This window comes from Polypterus senegalus, chromosome 4 (assembly GCF_016835505.1).
Source record: "Polypterus senegalus isolate Bchr_013 chromosome 4, ASM1683550v1, whole genome shotgun sequence".
In the NCBI taxonomy this organism is placed as follows: domain Eukaryota; kingdom Metazoa; phylum Chordata; class Cladistia; order Polypteriformes; family Polypteridae; genus Polypterus; species Polypterus senegalus.
Genome location: NC_053157.1, coordinates 51,366,262 through 51,391,157, shown reverse-complemented (window position 1 = coordinate 51,391,157; position 24,896 = coordinate 51,366,262). Strand labels below are relative to the sequence as shown.

General features: G+C 38.6%; 1 protein-coding gene across 1 annotated transcript in view; it reads left to right on the top strand.

Moving 5' to 3' along the window:
• Window positions 1–24,896, top strand: part of pstpip2 (proline-serine-threonine phosphatase interacting protein 2) — a 175,388-nt gene that overhangs the window by 69,674 nt on the left and 80,818 nt on the right. Inside the window, exon 2 of the mRNA XM_039750611.1 lies at window positions 1,177–1,277. Within this exon, the coding sequence (XP_039606545.1) occupies window positions 1,177–1,277 (101 nt within the window). The remainder of the gene's footprint in view (window positions 1–1,176; window positions 1,278–24,896) is intronic.

Genomic DNA, 24,896 nt, shown 5'->3' with positions numbered 1-24,896 from the left:
AATGATATCCCCCTTGGAGCTCCAGTGCATTTAGATAAATACATACATTCAAAGTGTTGGAGGGGCCCTTTGGTGACTTGTGTCAGATGCAAATCAAAGAACGTGGTGGGATCAGTGGTACCTTGGAGTTCTAGTTCTGCTGATAAACGACTCAGCTTGAATTTTGAATTAATGAAATGCTGGTACAATACCGTTTTAAAAATTGGGTATTTTGGTACTGTTGTTAGTACCGATATATTGTGTAACCCTGGTGTCCAATATAAGAAAACCCACAGAGCAGAACTGATGTTTGTGGAAGGACACCCATGTTGTGATTTGATCTTTTTATTACTTTTTTGTGCCTTTTCCTTAACTCTTTGTGTAGCTCTTTATGCCTAAGTATAGGTATTTTGGGTTTTATAATGCATTTCTATTGCTTCTTATTCCAGCTAGAATGCTGTTTTAGAATGGGTGGAACAAAAGGCAAGCTTTTGTGAGCTACTCTATAAAGAAAGAAAGAAAGAAAGAAAGCACTACACTTCAACACCATATTCTCATGCCAACCCTGAAGCATGGTGAAGGGAGTATTAAGACGTGGGCTTGTTTTGCTGCCTCAGGGTCAGGACGGCTTGCTATACTAGAGGGAACAAAGAATTCTAAATTGTGTCAAGAAATTTTAAAGGATTCTAGAATTCTAGGATAGATAGATAGATAGTGGTCCATCACCTGAATCTTAATAGAATTTGGTTGAACATGTTAATCACAATCATTCCCAAGGTTCACAAATGCTTTTTTAAAAGTGTTGTGTATGAAACAGCATAAATTGAATGTATGGAATTGTTTATAACAGCAAAACTGTTTTTTCTTGTAATAGTACATTAAGACTTTGTATACTGTAAAAAGAAATGTCTGCAAACAGGTGAAGTTTATGAAACGACATAAATTGAACATATCAAGTATTGTAATAGTATTACACTATTAAGACTTTATATAAAAGGAAACTTGTGCATCAATAGTCAGTTTCTTTTTTTTAATTCAGAAAACCCCAACATGTTATAGATGGAGGAAGAGGAAATGGAATGTATTACATGTTTGTTTTGGTAATTTAAGGGAAATATTTAATATACAGTACAGTATATAGCTTCCTTCAGAATTTTCTGTGTAGTGTCTGATTCATTCTTTTGTTGTTTTCTTCAGAGTACAGATTTTAACAGCACTGCTGGATATGACAATTTAATTCAACATCTAAATGACGGGAAGAAAACATGCAAAGAAATAGAAGACTTCATCAAAGCCAGGTACGTGTTAAGAACATGTCTAGAAACTGTCCATTATTATTAACTCTGGTCCCTTCAGTGTATTACAGTTGCCATAGTTTTTGGTAGGTGTTCCAAAAGTGAAGGAGGATGAAAATTCAAAAGTATAATTTTATTTTTTTAAAAGTGCCAGAAACAGCTATTTTATTTGTTAGGACCGAATTTGTTGGGTAGTAGCCCTAGGCTTTGGTAGGATTATTGACCACTCAAAAAAGAACAAATACAGAACTATAAGCCATAAATAAGTTTAGGTGTAAACAGGAACTGTATAAGGTTCTCGATTGTTACTACCATATTTTTTCTACTATATTTTTAGCATTATTTCTTTATAGACATAAGATTATATTTTTGCAACTACTAAATGAAAACTGCCTTCTTTCTACTTTCTTTCACATATTTCTGTCACTGAATGTGGCACCTAAGTGATATATGCACACGTTTAAAGATTAATTAGTTTAAAATCTGAGAAAATGAATTCATCCAACACATTGCTCATAGTGAATCCTGACATCGGTCAGAAACTTAAGATTTCTTTGAATTGATATTATTATTATACTGTATATTTGGCTAAGACTAAAATTGGGGTCACACAGTGTGTAAGAGGTGGGAATTCAATGTAAAGTCCAGGGTCTTTCCTAATCCGTCACAGAGTATTGTGGTGCAGTAGCTAAGGCATAATCATTATGCAGTGCATAAAGGATATCACAGAAGTACAATTTATAAATCTGTAATTATAATAAGCAGGGCTATACCCACGTCAAGGTCATATTAAAGGGGTGAATTTATCTTAATGTATTACCAGAGTTTATGTTCACACTATGAACCATCTAATGCTTATAGGTAATCTGTAAAGTGTCAGACAAATAAGAACCCTTGATTTACTGGCGGTCTGCTGCATTATGGTGTCCAGGGCTGCTCCTTGGTTTCATCAGAAGCTTTACTTACTGTACACATTTTTGTGTATACTTGATATAGATAAAGACATGTAGCTCATATCGGTTGAATCAGTGTGCTTAATGTGTGCTAAAATACATTAGTAATGCTCATAATTTGGGGGTCAGCACTGGGGTACAGTGTTTAGTACTACTATCTTGTTTATACCGTTTAAGCATACGGATGGGCATATTTTATTGTGTTATTTATTTGGATTATTTTCACATTTAAAGGTTCAAGGTGCAGTAAAGCATGATTGACTTAATAAAATGCCATACAATAGAAGCAACGGAATCAAAAATTGCTGACGTGCCATAGGGAACACGACAGATTAAAGTAAAAATGCTGATTGTTGGCCAGATGCTTGATGGCAGGACAAAAATAGAAGTGTAATGCACTCACAAACTTACCCACATGTAACATATCCAGTAAACTAAGTAGGACTTGAATCCTGTCAATCCTGATGCCGCCACTGTGTTAATACAAGGTAGTGATGGTTTCAAATATAGTCCTCCAATGAATAATGCAGTAAAGACTATAGATTAGATTAGATTAGATAAACTTTGTTAATCCCTTTAGGAAATTTAGATGCATACATCAGCAGAGATCTGAAAACGAGGATACAGACTCACAGGACAGATAATATAGCCAATCAATAAATAAATTAATAAATTAATAAAAATAAATAAATGTATATTGTTCGATATTTCAGAATAAATTTAGCAAGTACATCGGGTGGAAGCACACCTTGGTGAAATGAGCCTGTTGTTAAAAGTGCCCCAAGAGAGTGACACCTGGTGGGGATTTTTCATGATGGCACCCAATTCTACCACCATCTTGTTTTACACAACAGCTTCCACTATGTCCAGGGTTTGCCTAAAAATTTTGTTCAAGCATCATGCTTCTCTTGAGCTAAGTAAATATCTTATTAAAAATTGTGGCATGAAGGGATGCTCTTGAATTGTCCCAGAATAAATGCCAAGAAGTTAGGAATAACAAGAGTGTTTTATTAATAAAATAATAATACATGGAAGGAGATAAGCAGAAGGAGGCCTGAATGTAATAAATAAATAAACTTAAATAAAGCCCCTGCTATACCGCTGGACATAACTATACACAGATTTTATAACCCTGTCTGCCTGGTAGGGTGTCCAGATCTCCTACCCACCTGATAAATTTCATGAATCCTACTCTTTCTACCTTCTAAAACTTTCTCCTTCTCCTTGGCCTCTCATCGATCTCCAACAGAAAGCCTCCCACCATTCACCACCTGACTGCAAGTTCAGCAGCCATATAAATGAAAGGGCTTTTAAGAACCCACCAGGAAGTGCTTAGAGATAACTTCTGGGGTCAGGATCACCATGACTGCTGGCTGCTCACCTTCTAGAGCCCCCCTTAGTAACCTCAAGTGTCTGTACTGTCCTGGGTTCCATCTCCAACTTAGAGGGCCAGGCAACCCACAGGTCAGCTGGCTAGTCCAAAGCGCCTGACTCCTATCCTGAACAATGCTAAATGTCTATTAACTATTTTTTTTTTTTTACTTTAGCTTTAATGAACTTATTAACTGCCATCCTTAACTTTGAAGGATTTTCCTCACCTCTTCAAGAAGTTTTCCTAATCCTAGCCAAAGGAGATTTGAAAATCATGTTGACTACAGATTTGAAAAACATGCAGTGAAATTAGACTTTCAGTATAATTGACAGAAGAATTGATAATATATTTTTATTTTTAAAAATTCCATATAGATTACATGAGAAGACATTAAACATATTTTACCTTCTATTTTCTAATGGAGAGCAGCACATCATTAGGACTATTGTCTCATAGCTCAGGGACTCATGGCTTGAATCCCGGCCTTGTCATTGTCAATTTTGAGCTTGTTTTTTTGACTCTTGTCTACACTGGGATGTAGGGAGGAAAAAAGGAGCACTCAGTGAAAACTAAAGATACACACATGACTGTTAACCTTCTTCTCTAAAATAGTTCTTATGACAAACAAATACACCTTCAAAAGTTATTTTATATACAGTAGATTGTCATCATGGGCCTGTATTGGAATAATCAGATTGAATAATTTTGAAAGTGAAATGCCTATGAGGAAGTACCATTCAAACTGAAGCAACAAACAAAACTGATAAATAATTCTTCATTTTGGTATTGTCAGACAAATCTACCTCAGTTTTTCAAAGGCATGATGCGTTGCGTGGCACAACTGACTTACATTCTCTTAGGTATGTAATGCTAATAATACTCATTTATCAAAAGCAAGGAAAAAGGAAGTGCAAGCAAATAAGAAAAGCAGGCAATTGTCAATGTTTACAATGGAAATGTATCTCTCTGTTCGAAATTTTGAATGTGAAAATCAGTATGCAAAAAATGGTCGCTCTAAAGATCAAAAGACAAGATTATACTTTTTCATTTAAATATGTTAAGGCTGTCTCGGCTTCTGGTAGCATGTCTAAGCCACAAAGGGCCAAGGCAGGAAGCAGCCAGTCCACAAATGTAGTTACATGCATGTCCTCACCTTGGTGTAAAGTATAATGAACTAGCCATGTGCGCCCAACTACATTGTGCATGTTAAAGTTGTCTGTGAAGGGCTCCATGTTTAAACGCAGCTGCCAGTCGTGAACTGGGCCCTTCGTCGCACAACATTATGATTTTTTATAAGGGAAACAAAGTTACAAAAGGAAACCCTTGGACATTGATTCGATAGGAATGGCCTACTCGGAATCACTGTCCGAATTGTAATTATGTGGTGGTGTAGGAGCATTTCTGCTTCTGTCCATTCACAGTCCGTCTCGTTTTCACGACGCTGTCATTTCCTCTCACGATGTCTTCTCAACCTTTCTCCAATCTCGCAGGTTGCTTTGTGGCAATCTAAAGAGTAAGGCAATATACACGGAGCAATGGTTATAAAAGGGGGACACATAGGTATCCAGGCTCTTTAAAGCATAAATAGGGATCACTTCACTGACATGTGAGCAAGCCACAGTACAACTGTGAGACGCGCAGCATTCGCTGGCAACAACGTAACAATAATAATTTCCGGAACGTGCTGTTACGTTGTCATTCATTTTACCCACTGTCTTTCTTTCATTTATATGTTACATAGGCACGTACCTTTTATCTTCAGCAATCTCTTTCTAACCAGGCCTCAGGAGCTAACCAGCATAACACTGTCCACCACCCCTTTCGTTATTCCAGCACATTGTTGACATCCGTGAGTAACAACAACGTACTAAACTGAAAGGTGGTCTACGCATGTGTGGAATTCGCGGACAAACAAAGATCAAGATCTAAATGAAGATATTGTTAGTTAATTTAAAGCACAACAATTTGTTTAGTTTGAATGTCTGTGTTTTGAGGTGTGACTGGAGTACTACAGTCTTCAGTAGTATAAGCCTGGAGGAAATTCTTAATGCAATGCCTATGTTTTAGCTGTCTCTATCTACTGCCATCTAGTGCTTCTTCTTCTAATTCATTCGCGGACAAACAAAGATCAAGATCCAAATGAAGATTATATATAGAGATATCTTGCCATGGCTCTCGATTAACATTTGATCTGATTTATTTGTTTATAGTCAGTAATAGATAGTTAGACACATTCCTCACTGATGCAGGTTGAGCTTATCTGTTATTCAAATAACCTCATCAGTATTAGTAGTCATAATATTGTCACATGTACAAAGTATAAAGAAATTCTTACTTACACCTCCAATGAACATGTCATCACTTTGTGGCACCATGATAAGAATTGCAGAGCTTAAATATGCCTTGTGTTTCTCTCTCTGTAAACAATCCCTGATATTTCTTGATAACCTGAGAGTAAAACTTCATTCCATCCACAAGGGCTTTCTTGTAGTCATGCCAGTTTTGTATAGCAAACTTGTAAAAGCAGATACAGCTAAAGCTGTAAGGTCATGGACTTAATTCACCATCAAGTTCTTTCAGCCTTTATAAGGTGGATTAGCCTCCGGGGCTGCAAAGATGCTCCATCGTAGTCTAACAGCCCACTCTTGTCTGGGGACAACACAATTCTCTGAGGAGGTCCTTGTTTGGCTTCATGTCTTCGTGTTCTGTATTTCTGTAGCCAGCACTCGTCCAGTTGAGATTTCTGAGATTCTTGAAGTCTTCTTAATGTTGACTATCAATTAATACAATAAATTGGTTTTGTTTGTAAGCATGAATGCAATTTAGCAGTCTACTGTATGTTTAGAGTACACACGCCCGTATTCTGTAATTCAGGCCTCAGTGGGTGTGGGTAATGCATTAAAACTGTTCCTGCTTTTAATTTGAATTTGCAGTTTTTACTTTAATTTAATGTTATTTAATCTATCCCAAAATAGTGACTAGAGTTTGTTAACTTTTTTAGATTTGTGTATTGTAAATAGACAGGATTAAACTTTCCTGTCATTTTGTATAGAATTCTGTAAAATAATATGTTTATTTATCAAACTACAAAACTACAGCGTTTTTTGTAAACTGCATTCATTAATTATTCCTTCTAATGTATCATATATAAATTATTTGTGTTTTTTACATTACAAAAGTTGAATTTCACTGCATATAAAATTGGTCCTATTTAATTCAGCTGATTGCAATTGAATTAGGAGACGTAACCTTTTAAACTAAAATGAAATGTTGGTTGGAATGATATTATCCAGGGAATACAGCCATTTTCTAATTAAGATTTTGCAATTATTACTGTCGCCTCAATAATAGAGATTTTTAATTGTTAATCTTGTCCTATATTATAAAATAACCAGTAACAGCTAACTGCACGATAATGTGCAGTGAATACACTTGACTTGAGCATTCCTAGTTTTCATGCTCTTTCTCTGTATGTTTAGTATTCGTTTGCTCAGAGGTTGATGCGCTTGCTGCTTCCTGAGCAGCTCTTTTTTTTCTCCACCCTAGCGGCCCGCTGCTTCTCTTCTTTCGTTGGCATCTTTTTGCGTTAAAACCGATTAAGTTAGTTTTTGTGTTGCAATTACTTAGTACATTTTCTTTAATTTTTCACTTAAGCTGGCACTTAAGTCTTCAATCTGCCTCAAGAATGATTAGCGAATGTGGTAGGGAATGAGAACGGCGCCCATACGCATGCGCTTCACGGCCGTCCTGCTACGCGCTGCCGAGAGTTGATTCTACAAATTAAATAAAATAAAAATCATTAACCTCATCACAGCGGATAGTAGACGTCACGTGGTATATGTGTGCTAAATTTCAAGTGAATAGGTGAAACGGTTTGCGAGCTACAGGTGTTTTAAAATCCTGGACAGACAAACGTACAGCCACGGTAGCGTATTACAAGTACTGTATATATAAAGACGAATACAGAACACAAAGACATGAAGCAAAACCAGGAGCCGATCACTGAACCGTTTTGTTCCCAGACAAGTGTGGTGTCTTGGAATATGAGGCTAATCCACTTTATAAAGGCAGAAAGAACTTGATACTTAACTTAAGTTAACTTGAGAACTTAAGTCCATGATCTTACAGCTTTAACTGTATCTTTTATTAAATAATGTGGGATTAAGAATCTTGAGAATGTATTTTAATTATTAATATTTGTGTCAAAAATAACAGGCACACAATGGCGCAATAAAAAACAAAAGCAATGTTCAGCCGTTGGCTGTGGGTAAATGGCTGTAAAGAGTGGCTAAGGCCCTGGGGGATGAAAGGACCAAAAATAGAAGAGACTAGTGTGGTTACAGATGGAGTCAGATGTTGCTCAGCACTGTCAGTTGCTTCTGTTGGTGGGAATGGGTGGTTTAATGCATCACAGTAGCTAAAAACTCTGATATTGCCCAGCATGAAAATGTCCTGCTATTAATTTTTCTGTAGGCACTACCTCATTCCATTTCAGTTGTTAAAATGCAGTAGCGTGCCAGTGCTTAGTGCATCACAAACTGAACCCACTTCACATGCAGTTCCCTTCTTCATATCCTTTACAAAAGCCATACTGAAATGGCCTGTTTTGCCCTTTCTTCTATAGATCCTCTGTGTTATGAGACAAGTCCGGCCTGTCATTGACATGGACTCCCAACAATATCTGTCCATTAATGAATTGTTCAGCTATGACCAGTTGATAACAGAGGGGAGAAAAACCTACAAAAAAAAAAACTCCAAACTCGGGCTTCAGATTAGCTGTTGGGTGGTGAAGGGGTAAGAGTGATAGTTGGCTAATAATGGACAGGGGGGTGATTATGGGGCCAGAATGACCAGGCAGTGGTGGGCAGGTGCTGAAGGACCATGCAGAGCTAGCTGACACGTGTCTTCAGCACTCTGGGTCTGATTCCATCTGTCTCTGAAGCCTTGTTTATGCAGAGTATTCCCAGGATGTGCAGTGCAGCAAGTATTTAAGCAAGTGAATACCGTAAGCGGGATGTAGTGCTTTGACAAAGAGCATCCCGCAGGTGGGAGAAACTTGTGTTGAGTGGACGTAGAAAGACATGATTGTTGTTTTGGAATTGGTCCTGATAATAGCCTTGGTTAGTTTTTAAAAATGTAACTGGATGATTATTTTCAGTACAATAATAGCAGCTTTTCTTCAATGAAGAATTAATTACTGTAATGCATTATTCCACATTATTCTGATTAAGAATTTTAGAGCAGGTCTTTGTTGCAGATACCTGGAAATTGGGAAAAGTTGGAAATATTTCTACATTTTGACCTCTTTGTGATCTAACACAGTATCAATCGATTCACGCTTTCTCCAATCTCTGGGATTTTTCTTCAAACTATTCAGATTGATATTTATTAATTTATATGTAGGTATATAACAAATTATAAACTATAAACAAATATACTATAAACAAATATAACAAATTATAAACTATAAACAAATATACTATAACAAATATACTATACTATACTATAACAAATTCCTTTTGTAATGGAAAGCATAGATGGGTGGGCATCACTTTTGGAATTAAGGGTGTTTTGTGGCTGGTAATACATCCTAATGAATGGACAGTGTGGATAAATGGGAACCCAAGCTGAAATGGTTGTTGTTTTCTTTCCTGGTTGAGAGGCCAGTATCGTGAAATGACAGTATGCTACTAGGTGGCAGCATACTTTTGGTATAGCTCTTCACACGACTGCATGAAATTTGTAGTTCTGGAGGGCAAGCCCTGTTAGGGTTCTTAAGGGTATCTAAAAGGAACTGCTGGGAGGAGGCTGTCATGTTAGGTGGAGGTTCAGCCTGACCCTGAAGTGCTTCCTGGCTGGGGCACTGACATCCTAGAAGTACTCCTGAACCCGATTTTAAAATGAACTGCCCCTACTTCCCCCAGGGAATCAGAGTCGAGAGTAGTGGACTACATAGCTTACCTGGGGTTCAGGTAGAGAAGAAGACGATAAGAAAAGGGGAATTTTTATTACATGAAGATGTCTGTGGAAAGGTACTGTATTGTGTCTGATAAAAGCATCTTTTTGAACTGAGGACTTGTGTCACACCATCTAGTATAAAAGAGTATCAAAAAATATGCTTGAATATATGACAGTAAAGAAACATCTTCTTCCTCTTCTTCTTCTTTTGGTGTTCCTTTTAGGGGTTGCCACAGCAGATCATCTTCTTCCATATCTTTCTGTCCTCTGCATCTCGTTCTGTTACACCCATCACCTGCATGTCCTCTCTCACCACAGCCATAAACCTAAACTTAGGTCTTCCTCTTTTCCTCTTTCCTGGCAGCTCTATCCTTAGCATCCTTCTCCCAATATACTCAGCATCTCTCCTCTGCACATGTCCAAACCAACGCAATCTCGTCTCTCTGACGTTGTCTCCCAACCGTCCAACCTGACCTGACCCTCTGATGTCCTCATTTCTAATTCTATCCATCCTCCTCAAACCCAATGCAAATCTGAGTATCTTTAACTCTGCCACCTCCAGCTCTGTCTCCTGCTTTCTGGTCAGTGCCACCGTCTCCAACCCATATAACATAGCTGGTCTCACTACCGTCCTGTAGACCTTCCCTTTCACTCTTGCTGATATCCGTCTGTCACAAATTAACAGTTAACACATATAATATAAAATATTCTTATTTAGTATTAGGTTATCTGACTTCTAAAAATATTTCTTTTAAAGATTGGTGATTGATCTTTGATAAATATTTAAGAAAAAATGAGAATGAAACATAAGGTTTCATAACCGCATTATTTTTTCTTTTTTTTTAGGCAACAAAAATGAATAGATGTGCCTGGATACCATTAAAAAATAAACTTTTTAAACTAGATTCAGACATGCCTATTCAATTTATTCACGTTGTAACAAATAACACTGAAAACTCTAATGATTCACCCTGAGCAGTGTTTGAGTGACTTTGATTATCGTTGAATGTGTGCAATTATACCTTCATTGTTTAATTGCTTCCTAAAAAAAGTTACACTGGCAGAGCGGCTCTTTTGTTTTAATTTATTGTTACTTGCACTTGTATCTTCTTTATGCTTATTGTCAGTAGGTGCCCTTAAAAAAGCAAACTGTAAAAAAAAATTAAAACCCTATGTAATGTTGCGATTTTAGTAGTAAAATATTGTTGGGCAAACTTTTTGTTATGTACAATGACAGGGGAATATCTAATTGACAAAAATGTGATTTTCTTTTTCCCTAATTGTTGTGTGGCTTGGGCACAAATGTGTGAAATAATTGCACAGTTATTATTTCTGAGCAAATGTTACTAGAGCAATTTTCTTCAATATGAGTAGACATTAGCAGATTGCTGTGGTATTAATTGTGCTATGTTTCATTCCGACTGAGTAATTAGTATCACTGTGTCCTTAGACATTCATCCAAACAGATAGATATTACTCTGAACGTGGTGACATCACACTCAGGGATGTCTAAAGAGTGTAAATCTGTTTAAATTCTCCCACGTTGTAATACTTTCCCTATATACTTATGGTAACTGTTGAAAAAGTGAAAAGAAAATTAAGAGTGTTCCTTTCCTGAGCCATGTTTCCTTTAGCGGTCTGAAGTGATTTTTTACCATTGTAGGGTGAACAGACTCGCATTCAAACACACACACACACACGCACACAAAAAAATGGACAAATTTAGTGTCAATCCATCTAACCTGCATGTCTTTGGACTGTGGGAGAAAACTGGAGCTCCTGGAGGAAAAGCCACATGGACATGGAAAGAACATGTAAACTCCACGCAGGGAGCAACTGGGACATAAACCCCAGTGTCTTAATTGTGAGGCCACCCTGATTAATATAATGACCAATGAATAAAAATTGTTTATAAATTATAAACTGCATTTTTTTAATGTCACTTGTCTCTATACAGTGAGAAATGTAAATAAAAAGTTATTGTTTATGTAAGTAGTAGCTGTGCTACTCGGTTAGGATGAGTTCAAATCTGTGTAATCAATGTAGACATCAGCGTATTCAGCAATTAACATTTGCAGTTCACCATCTATTGCAATGTATTTTGTAAAGCATGTAGTAATAAAATGCATTGCAGTTTTCATTCGAATGGATTGAAAATCAGTACATCTAATAATCAATGCATTGCATCTTTCTTTCCAACAGAGGGCACATCACAAACATTAGCACTGCTTTTATGAACCCAACAACAAGTATCATATAACAGACATAGCAATCAGACAGACACACAGACACGCAGACACTCGTCCATTTATTAAGGTTGATAATTTTGGAGGCTTTAAATACAGTAGTATAAGCATTAATATTTAATCTTACAATATATAGTTCTCAAACAAATTTGCTCATATTTCTAGTATTTTTTTTTGCCTTTAAATATTTTTTTAAAGGAAGTATAAGAGATGCAGCATTCTAATATATTGTTGTGGATGGGTTGAGGGAACACTCGGTGCTCTTAAAAAGTATTGGGGTGCTCGATGGTTCTAAAATAAACATAAATCGCCTGTGGGGCTAAGGTTAGCGAAGGTTCTCTTCAGTGTCATAACCCTGGGAAGCTTCATCCTTTTCTAAGGTTCGGATCCAAATGAGATGCCAACATTCAGGAAAATTTTTGTCACTGTCCTGCTCCACTGACAGACTGAGGAGATCGTTCCTCCCCCACACTATGCGACTCTTCAATTCCACCCGGGGGAGTAAATGCGAACATTAATTTTATTTTCATTTTTTTTTTCATTTTTATTACTATTTAATTTAATATTGTTTCTTTGTATCAGTATACTGCTGCTGGATTATGTGAATTTCCCCTTGGGATTAATAAAGTATCTATCTATCTATCTATCTATCTATCTATCTATCTATCTATCTATCTATCTATCTATCTATCTAATCTCCCTTTTATAGTGGTCCCCAGAAAAGACCTGATCAGTTACCCTCAGGGGACATCTTCTCTGGGGTGAGGAAAAGAAAGGAGGCAAATCTGTTAATAGCAGCACCCCCTTCTCACCATGGCGGGATATTACACACCTGGGATGAGGAACTTGAAGTGTCCCTTGGATGCACATGCGTGACAATAGTGTATTTTGAAACTTTGCGTCTTCCTGGTCACACATTTGACACACATTCAGCATTTACTGTGTGCATCTCCTCTTCTTCTTCTTTTTCTCCTTCCTCTGTATCTCTTATTTTATTGTCTGGCACATTCAATTGATTGTGATACAGATTGAAAAAAGCAAGTTGTGTCATAAGAGTTCCGTAAATGAGTTATGCAAGACATTAGAATTTGTGCCTTCTGGGTTTTAGGAGTAACATAAGCATAGTTACTGTATATGTCAGTCTAGTTGATGTTTAAATACTTACCCTTCCGTTTGTAGGGTAACAGTTTTAAAAATTTACAGAACACCTACTTTACTTTCTACTTCTAGTGCAGAAGGCATAAGGGCCACCTTGTCCTACTTAAATTGCTTAAAAAAGTGTGGAAGAAAAGTAAAATATAAGCAAAGACAACTCTTTTTCATAATTATATATGATAATAAAGTAGATTATGCAGTAGCACTACTTCATTTTACATGGATTTGTTCATTTTTCAAACTTGTATAATTTCGATGCCTATTGTTTGTAGGTCCATCCAGGCAGCATTGGGCAGCAGAACCAACTCTGGACCAGATTACTAAATTATGATCAGTTGTATTTTTACCCACAATATAAAAAAGATAAAGATTGAGAACTGAATATTTATTTGAGGTACATTTATAACATTCATGTCTCTGGTGACTATTCCTATGAAGTCAGTATACACATTGGCAGAGCATGGGGGATCATGAGGTCGCTGGAATGGGACGTGTGGCACTCCTGATATCTATGCGACAAGACGAAGGGTCGAGTCTATTTTGCTACATGGTTGTGAGAAATGGACAACATCCAGTGACCTGAGACAAAGTACTGTGTGTTTTTGGAGAATCCTTGGATACCGCTGGTTTGACTTTGTGTCGAATGAGCAGTTGCTTACAAAGTCCCGAATGAGGCACATTGCCTGCATTGTGAGGGAGCATCAGTTACCTAAGGCCATGTGTTGCAATTCCCCAAGGGTGAACCGGCTCGCAGGATCCTCATTGTTGGGGACCCGAGTGGCCAGACCAGACCAAGGAGACGCCCATGGAACACCTAGCTGCAGCAGATAGATGGTCATTTCTGGAGGGTGGGACTGGACTACCTGTCTGCCTGGGGGGTTGCCAACCAGGATCCTGAGCGGTTTCGTGGTGTGGTGGGTGCAACAACACGCTGTACCAGTGCATGCTCCCCAACCTGACCTGACCTTTAACAGAAAATATGCTGCAATTTAATAATTGGCCTAGACTGCCCTCCCTCAACTAGCAGTATCCATTTTAATTCAAAAGACATTTTTGTAGGGTACATCTGCAAAATTAAAATTTCTTTTTTATTTATTAATCAGTTTAGTACATATTGGACATATTGTAATTGTTGATTTTTAAATGTGTAGCTGTCTTGCAGTGTATTATGTTAAATGTAAGGGTACATTGTTAGGTTATATTGTAAAAGATGCTGAATATAAATCAAAAACATCCTGCACAGACTATTCAATTTGCTAGTCAAACCACACCAGGTTACAAAAAGACATGTCAGTTGTAGAAGCTGTTCAGAAAAGAGCAACTGAGCATATCTTTGGACTAAACGGCATGGCACACTCTGCCAGTTTCAGGGAATTAAATTTATTTAGGCCTGAACGGAGAAGGTTATGTAAGGACCTAATGTAAGTGTTCAAAGTACTTCTTAGGAAAAAGATGATAGGAATTTATAACAAAGTACCAAATCCTAAAGTGGAAAGCGTGGCAACTTTTACTGTATATTGTTAGTATTGTAACATGTAGAGAGTACAGTGAAATTCTTACTTTTTGTTAGATTACATTAGATAAACATTATTAATCCTAAGGGGAACTTCACATGCACACAGAGCAGAAACATAAAAACAAGGATACAGACTCACAGGACAAATAATACAGCCAATCAATTAATCAATATGTAAAATAATAATAATACATTATATTTATATAGCACCTGAAATAAATAATTGTTTCAAAATGGTATTTAAAAATAAACTTAAGTGCCCCGGAGGAATCACTGAATTGCCTGATAGCCCTAAGCAGAAAAGACCCTCAGAATCATTTCCTTAGCACAGTGTGGTGGAATGAGCCTGTGGCTAAATGTGTTCCAAGAGAGCACCTCCTGGAGGGGATGGAGGAGATATTTCATGATGGCATCCAATTTTGCTATTATCCTCTTTTCTATGACAGCTTCCAGAGCTCGTCCTGTGATGACGGATGCTTTCCCAATCAGGCCTTGTGCTGGCTGAAAATCCAGGAAAAGTCATCATCCTTAAAAACTCACTGTAACAAAATGGCAGTCTCCCCCCCTAAATGTCCCTCAGGGTCAACATTTTTTTAAGTTCCATGGTAGTCTATTATCTCTTTCTTGAACAATAGACTTCTTTGTGTCCCAGGGTATGGGTGCAAAATTTTATTGAGATTGGGCCAGTGGTCTGGAAATATATGAAGAACACACACACACACACACACACATACACACACACACACACACACACACACACACACACACATTGAGCATTATGATTTGATAGATTAGTGTAGAAATGGCAGTAGTAAGTTTAAAATCTATTCTGATCCAACAATCATTATTAAATGTCTTGAATTTACTGTATAATAGGTTGAGCAGTGAAATCCCTTAGTCACTGCATGTGTAGAGTTTGCCTGTTCTCCTTCATGAACAAAGTGCATTCAACTAAAATATACACATGTATATACATAAAACACATGAGGAATTATCATTTTCCAACAGCCTATAACCAATTTAACATGAATGTATTTGTACATATTTATGCAATTGTTTTAGGTTACTCTTAAGGTGAAGATATCGAGTTTATACATTCCATAGCTTGTGGATAAGCATGTCAGGAGTTTTGGTTTTCATGCCACAAAAAACTGATGCAAGAGCCATAGAAACAGTCCAGAGAAAAGCAACCAGGCTGATTCCAGAACTGCAAGATATGATTTAAGAGGTCAGGCTGAAGAAATTGAATGACTTTAATTTAAAGCAGTTGTAAAGTAAGAGGTGACATGAGCAATATTCCTAAATTTATGAAACAATTACTGGAGTGAATCCTGGATGGCAATTTAAATTGTTTCCTACAGCAAGATTGCATGAGCATAGGTGGAGACTTGTTAAAGGCAAATTTCACACAAATGTTAGTAAGTTTTTCTTCACACAGAGAACCATAAAGCTCTCTACCACTGCAAGAACTTTTGTAGCATTCCCTTTGCAGGAACTTGGGCCATTTGTAGTTCCTGGTACTTTTTCTTTTTTACAGTAGCTCCTACTCCATGGTATGTACTTTTCATTTAACTAAGAACTATCGTGGGTGAGGCTTGAGCAATTAATTGTGCTGATTGGTTGACAACAAGCACTGGTGCCATCTTACATATCTGTTAGCAGTCTGGCCTTTAGAGAGTTATCAGTGAAGATGGAATGCCACCTCTTCATCCCCAGTGTGCTGCTCCATGCACTGCTACTTCTTCTTTCGGCTGCTCCTCTTCGGGGTTGCCACAACGGATCATCTTCTTCCATATCTTTTAGTCCTCTGCATCTTGTTCTGCTACACCCATCACCTGCATGTTCTCTCTCACCACAGCCATAAACCTTCTCTTAGGCCTTCCTCTTTTCCTCTTTCCTGGCAGCTCTATCCTTAGCATCCTTTTCCCAATATACCCAGTATCTCTCCTCTGCACATGTCCAAACCAACACAATCTCGTCTCTCTGACGTCTTCAGGACTGACTTTATTTTTGACTTTCTCTTTTATAATTTTAATCTCAACTGGTGATAGTTCATCAGTCAATTAATTAAACAGATAATTATTAGTTTCCATCTATGTTTAATCAGTTTCTACTCTACAAATCTGCATTTATATGTGTACCAGCTCTGTGTTTATCCATCCGTCCATCCATTATCCAACCCGCTATATCCTAACTACAGTTTCACGGGGGTCTGCTGGAGCCAATCCCAGCCAACACAGGGCACAAGGCAGGAAACAAACCCTGGGCAGGGCGCCAGCCCACCGCAGGCTCTGTGTTTAGTATTTGTATAATCAGTACACAGGAACCTTGGATTGCGAGCATAATTCGTTCTGGAAACGTACTTGTAATCCAAAGCACTCGTATATTAAAGCAAATTTCCCCATAAGAAATAATGGAAACTCAGATGATTCGTTCCACAACCCAAAACTATTCATATAAAAATGATTAATACTAAATATAAAGTAAAAATACATAAAACAATTTAACCGGCACTTTACCTTTGAAATGAATTGTGGCTGGTGTGAGAGGAGGAGGAGAAGGGTTATTGTGTAGGACGACTTTCACCCTAACTAACGGAATCCCTTCTATCTGTTGGCTCACTGGAATCGTCTTCTATTTTGCGACTTTAACAAGGAACCTATCCAATGACAGTTGTTTTTACCTGAAGAGTCACTACACTTGGGACACAAAATAAAAAAATGCTTTACACACTGTAAGGTTTCTAAACTCTTTTGGGATTCCAACCAATGGGACGACACGCAGAAGAGCATCCCGAAGCAACTGCAGGCTCCCAGCACTGTAGCACATCGCTGTAAAAGTGAATCCAAAAAGTTTGCAGACATGCTATAAGCGCCTGCCGTTGATGGGTGATACAAGGAACATTATAAATGCCCAGGGCACAGTATTACTTGGTCACTAACCTGGCCATGACTGTGCCTGACTGCTGTGTCTGTGTATAGGAGAGTGGCAGATCCCGCTACAATAAATAACTGTGCTGTTCCTGTTTCAAGCTGAATAAAGCTGGTGTTGCTAAAGTACTGAGACTCAGCTTTGTGTTTTGGGGTGCAAGACTGGGACTCACATATTATAACACACACACGATTACCCACAATCCCACAGCGAGAGAGAGAGAGAAGAACCATTGGCTCAGTTGTGATCACGTGACGCTCGGCAGAGAAAGCGTATATGTTCTACTCGTATTGCAAAACCTTGCTTGTTTATCAAGTTAAAATTTATTAAAAATTTCAGCTCATCTTGCAAAACACTCGCAGACCAAGTTACTCACAATCCAAGGTTTTACTGTATTTGTATTTTAACTAATTGTTCACAACGCTCTGTGTCAGCACTCAGTGAAGAGTGCCATAAAAAAACAAGCTGCATTGTATGTATTTGGTTTACCTGCTATTTACAGCATTTCACCTTATTTCACTTAAAAGGCTCTAAACATAATATAACCTGTTTTACTGTATAAGTCTGTTGGTTTTGTTTGCCTTTTTTGGCATTTATGAGTCCTTGATACACACTGCCAAGCAAGTCATGTATACATTTTTAATCTCTTGTGGTTTTATTTGTATTTCCTTCTGCATGTGTGTGTGTGTTTCTTTTCATTATGAATAGAAGTAAAAACATAGAGAGGAAACAAGTGCACATGGGAAGTAAACAGCTTCAGGCCTAAAAGGGGAACCCCCAGCCTTTTAGACAGAAATGACAGTGTTTTATCAGCAGGGTGTACAGTATATTGAGGTGCTAATGGTTTAATGGAAAAAAAAGATAAAAAATGTCTTCCTCATCCTTTAAATATGGCCCATACTTAACATCAGCAAAAGCAGGGAACTGGTTATTGACTTTTGCCACACAAAAGATCCCCTATTTCTGGACACTATTCAAGGAGTGGGTGTAGAGTTGGTCCACATCTACAAGTAATTGGGGGTCCACATTAATGATTTAGAACGCAGAGGAACTATATAAGAGAAGGCAGAGTGGTCTCATTTTTCCTTAGGAGACTTTAATGTGGGAAATTACGTCCTTATCATCTTTTATAACTCTGCAATGGCCAGGGCGATTGTCAATGCTGTGGTGTGCTGGGCTGTTAATATCATTTCATGAGAGACCCACTGAAGTAACAAACTAATTAAAAGGGCAAGCTCAGTTATGGGACACACTCTGAACGCTCTGGAGGTTGTAGATAGATAGATAGATAGATAGATAGATACTTTATTAATCCCAAGGGGAAATTCACATAATCCAGCAGCAGTATACTGATACAAAAAACAATGTTAAAGAGTAATAAAAAATACATGTAAAAACAAACAATAACTTTGAATAATTTTAGCATTTTCCCCCCCGGGTGGAATTGAAGAGTCGCATAGTGTGGGGGAGGAACGATCTCCTCAGTCTGTCAGTGGAGCAGGACACGAAGATGACACGGCTCAGTGGATGCAGTGGATTCTCCATGATTGACAGGAGCTTGCTTAGCACCCGTCGCTCTGCCACAGATATTAAACTGTCCAGCTTCATTCCTACAATAGAGCCTGCCTTCCTAACATGTTTGTCCAGGTGTGAGGCGTCCTTGATCTTTATGCTGCCTCCCCAGCACACCACCGCATAGAAGAGGGCACTCGCCACAACTGTCTGGTAGAACATCTGCAGCATCTTATTGCAGATGTTGAAGGACACCAACCTTCTAAGGAAGTATAGTCGGCTCTGACCTTTCTTACACAGAGCATCAGTATTGGCAGTCCAGTCCAATTTGTCATCCAGCTGCACTCCCAGGTATTTGTAGGTTTGCACCCTCCTCTGATGATCACGGGGTCCATGAGGGGCCTGGGCCTCCTAAAATCCACCACCAGTTCCTTGGTCTTGCTGGTGTTCAAGTGTAAGTGGTTTGAGTCACACCATTTAGTAGTAGTGAAGGAGAGAATGAAAACAAAACGGTATGCCATTATGAACAGTGCTGCACATCCTCTCTCTGACACACTGAGTACTATTAGCCAACAAATCACTCAGTGCGTCATGAAAAGCAACTGGGGCTCCTTTATAGCAACAGCAGTATCTCTGCATAATGTCTCACTTTGATGGGGACTGCCACCTCAGAAATTGTCTTTCTTTTTAATTTTCCTGGTGGGTATATATATATATGTGTATACAGGTAGTCCCCAGGTTACGGACATCCAACCTATGACTTATGAACGGGGCTGCAGCTGCGACGCATTCGCCTCAGTAGCTGCCGCTCCATCATCTTTGCACACTGCAAACGTATGCTGGATGGGGGCAATTTCGCTGCTCGTGCAGTGTAGTGTCCCTCAGGCGGCTCTGGGCGGCAAGTGGTGACACGTGGTCCATAGTCACCGGGGCCACAGCTATCTCTTGTGTGCATGACGATGGTTCGCTGCCCGCCCACTACGCCGCCGCAGCTACTGCTTCTGACTGGACACAGGCTGGATGGAGAGGAGTGGGGGGCGTTTCACTGCCCGCCCAGCACACACGGCTGCCTTGTTCGTTCTCGGTGGGTGGCTGGTAATGCTGCAAGTGGTGACCCGGTTGTGGCTGAACGGAGGTCATTGAAGGTGAACGGGGCGGCAGGGGGTAGCATTGTAGTGTGCCTCGGATGGCTGCCTGTTGGATGAGGGCGATTCACTACCTGCCTTTGGCCGTGCCATGTTTGTTCTCGTTGGGCAGACGCTGCAGGCAGCATACTCTAGTGGAGGTGACTGTGTGGTGGGCTAGTGATGAACCCTCCCCCCCGCTGCCCCCAGTCATTCTCAATAGCAAGCCTACTTGTACTGTTACGCACATAGCAGGAAGTTGTCTCTTGTCAGTCCATCAGACGTGTTGATGACGGGTGCCTTCCTGCTGTAATAGCATGTACAGTGCTGTGCAGAAGAGCAAATCTTAACCTTTTGTCTTCACCCTTCAAGAATGTCTCTGAAACACAAATCTGATGCAAGTGCTGGTGATACAGTCTATCTATCTATCTATCTATCTATCTATCTATCTATCTATCTATCTATCTATCTATCTATCTATCTATCTATCTATCTATCTATCTATCTATCTATCTATCTATCTAAGAAGATTCAAAACTGCAATTGCTGCCAAAGATGCTTCTACAGTACAAAATACTGAATTAGAGGTTGGAATATGAATGAGATATTTGAATTTTTAATTTAAAAAAATTCAAACCTTTCTGAAAACATTGGGTTATGAGTGTAAATTGATAGGCAGAAATGGCAATTTTTTCATATAATTAAATGTACAACATAATAAAGTGTACATAAAGTAAGGGGTCTGAATACGCTCTTAACCTGCTGTAAGTTACATCAGCAGCTATTTTGGCTGAATTCATGTCAAAATGCTTTCACTTTAATTGTTAATTTTTAGAGTATATAACATCCGTCAACCAAATTATATACTGTACAATATTTTTTTAAATGTGTAAAATCAATGAATGCAGTAGAATACTGTTTATTGTTGCTTTGTTCTAAATATTTTTTTTTTAAGAGACCCTGTATATATCATCATCATCATCAAGTGTCTATTGTCTTTTTTAATATTTATTTCCATCCTGAAGTGTTTTGAAATCTTTTTGATCTGCTTCATGTAGCTTAGTAACTAAAATGTTTAGTCCTTTCTCTGTGTTAAAGCATGCTGCTGTTTGTAATACACATTGAATGAATACTTACATGTTAGAGATATGTTAGATATGTTAATTTTCCCAGCATTCAGTTCAATTTACTGTAGCATCATAAAGAGCTATTGGCCATTCTATCTTCTTGGGGCACAAGGCAGGACCCAGCCCTGGATGTGATATCAATCCACTGTAGGACACACAAGCACACCCGCACACTTATTTGCACTGTGGAGACTCAAACCAACCTAACCTACATGTCCATGGGATGAGGAAGGAAACTAGGGCACCTGGGGAAAAACAAGATATGCAGAGACTTTAAAAAGTATTTTCTTTATTTTGAAGCCATATTCAGAAAAGACACCTACAGATTGAGTGCTTTAGTCATATAGTCATCTACAAGTTTTGCACAATTGCACACTTTGTTTCCCATTCTTATTTACAAAATCACTTCCTCTCTAAAATTTTCCAGGTGGAAAAATAGTCGTGAGAATCTTTAATCAATCACCCTTCATAGAAAAGTTAATGAAACTGTGGAATTCAGATAATGTACATGCAGAGTTACAGCACAGAAGGAAATAAGCCCAGAGGTTTCCACTGTATATACAAAGCAGGGCCTACACTGCACATCCTTCAACTAAGCTTCTAGCCCTGTTTATTTCAAAACAAGGTTGAAGAGGAGTGAAGCTGTCTGTGCTGTAGTGGACACCGGTCCATAGCAGGACACACCGACTCACACATTCGCACTTTCTAACGCTGGAAAATGAATAACCACTACATCTTTGGCATGTGTGTGTGGATTAAACATGCAGACTTAATAGAGAAAGTACACAGGCTGGGATTTTAACTGATGACTTGGGAGATGTAAAATAGAAACAATAACCGTTTTGTTGCCATACCATCTGATTTACACTTACCTAAAGGATTATTAGGAACACCATACTAATACGGTGTTTGACCCCCTTTCGCCTTCAGAACTGCCTTAATTCTACGTGGCATTGATTCAACAAGGTGCTGAAAGCATTCTTTAGAAATGTTGGCCCATATTGATAGGATAGCATCTTGCAGTTGATGGAGATTTGTGGGATGCACATCCAGGGCACGAAGCTCCCGTTCCACCACATCCCAAAGATGCTCTATTGGGTTGAGATCTGGTGAGTGTGGGGGCCATTTTCGTACAGTGATCTCATTGTCATGTTCAAGAAACCAATTTGAAATGATTCCAACTTTGTGATATGGTGCATTATCCTGCTGGAAGTAGCCCTCAGAGAATGGGTACATGGTGGTCATGAAGGGATGGACATGGTCAGAAACAATGCTCAGGTAGCCCATGGCATTTAAACGATGCCCAATTGGCACTAAGAGGCCTAAAGTGTGCCAAGAAAACATCCCCCACACCATTACACCACCACCACCAGCCTGCACAGTGGTAACAAGGCATGATGGATCCATGTTCTCATTCTGTTTACGCCAAATTCTGACTCTACCATTTGAATGTCTCAGCAGAAATCGAGACTCATCAGGCAACATTTTTCCAGTCTTCAACTGTCCAATTTTGGTGAGCTTGTGCAAATTGTAGCCTCTTTTTTCTATTTGTAGTGGAGATGAGTGGTAGCCGGTGGGGTCTTCTGCTGTTGTAGCCCATCTGCCTCAAGGTTGTGCATGTTGTGGCTTCACAAATGCTTTGCTGCATACCTCAGTTGTAACAAGTGGTTATTTCAGTAAAAGTTGCTCTTCTATCAGCTTGAATCAGTTGGCCCATTCTCCTCTAACCTCTAGCATCAACAAGGCATTTTCGCCCACAGGACTGCCGCATACTGGATGTTTTTCCCTTTTCACACTATTCTTTGTAAACCCTAGAAATGGTTGTGCATGAAAATCCCAGTAACTGAGCAGATTGTGAAATACCCAGACTGGCCCGTCTGGCACCAACAACCATGCCACGCTCAAAATTGCTTAAATCACCTTTCTTTCCCATTCTGACATTCAGTTTGGAGTTCAGGAGATTGTCTTGACCAGGACCACACCCTTAAATGCATTGAAGCAACTGCCATGTGATTGGTTGATTAGATATTTGCATTAATGAGAAATTGAACAGGTGTTCCTAATAATCCTTTAGGTGAGTGTATAAAGAAACAGAAAAATTCGCAATTTTGTATTTATGAAGAAGCCATACCATCTCAAAACGTGAAAAAAAACTGATCTGAAATCTAGTTCAATAATGTACACATTAAAATTCCTTATTATATACAGTGCCTTCAGAAAGACCTCTTCACTTTTTCATATTTTGTTGTTTTTTTATTAGCCTTGTGCTAAAATCCTTTAAAATTATTTTTTCCTCATCAAGCAATACTCAGTACTCCAGAATGATAAAACGAAAACAGGATTTTAGAAATTTTTACAAATTTATTAAAAATTACATCCTGAACTATCATCCCAGCATAAGTATTCAGACCCTTTACTCATTTAAGTACTGGAGTTTAAACATAGCCTGGAGTCTTTTTGTTTATGACACAACAAGCTTTAGGGATTTTCTGTCATTCTTCTCTGTAACAACAACATTATTTATATATCACATTTTCATACAAATGGTGTAGTTCAAAGATGAAGAAAGAGAAGTTTATATAAAGCAAAAAAGATTAGGCAATGCTAAGTAACAAAGAATAAAGTAAGGCCAGATGGCCAGAAGGATAAAAAAATAAAAAAAAAACTTCAAATGGGCCGGAGAAAAAAAATCAAAATCTGCAGGGGTTCCAAGGCCAAGGGGCCGTCCACGCCCCACTGGACATTCTACCTAACATAAATGATCTAAATTAGTGTTTATGGCTCTCAGATTTCACGTGAAAGTATTTGATGATGATGGTCATCTGGGATACTGCCTTCAATCCATATAGACCCTCTCAAGCTTTTTCAGGTTGGATGAAGACCATCAGTGGATGGTTATTTTCAGGTCTCTTCAGAGATCTTCAGTTGGGTTCAAGGCTGTTCTGGCTGGGCCACTCAAAAACATTCACATAGTTAACCCTAAGCCATTCCTGTGTTGACGCTGGTTTGTGCTGAGGGTTATTGTCCCATTGGTGAATCTTCGATCCATTCTAAGGTCCTGTTTGCTGTGGAGCAGGTTTTCATTCAGAATATCTCTTTGTTTTGTTACGCTCGGCTTTCTGTCAATCCTGACTAGTTTTCCAATTTCTGCTGTTAAAAACATCCCTATGGCATGATGCTGCCACCATAGTGTTTCACCTTTGGAATGGTATTGTGCAGGGGATGAGTGGTGCCTGGTTTCCTCCAGACGTGATGCTTGGAATTAATTACAAGCATCTCAGTCTTAGTTTCATCAGACAAGGAAATCTTGTTTCTTATAATCTGAGAGTCCTAAAGGTGCCTATTTGCAAACTCCAAGGGCCTTTTCATGTGTCGTCTCACCGCTCTTCCATAAAGCCCAGATTAGTGGAGTGTTGCTGTGGTGCAGTGTTGTCCTTCTGGAAGTTTCTCCTATTTCAACAAAGATTATTTGGAGTTCACCTTAGATTGATCATTGAGATCTTAGTCACCTCTCTTTACCAAGTCCCTTATTCCTTATTTGCTCAGTTTGGTTGGATAGCCAGCTCCAGGAAATGTTGTGGTTGTTCCAGACTTCTTCTGTTTCAGAATTATGCATATGCTGCATGTATTTTGTAGCCTATTCCAGATATGAACCTCAACATAATCTTGTCTCTTAGCTCTTCAGTCAATTCCTTTGACTTCATGTGAGACTTTATATAGACCGGTGT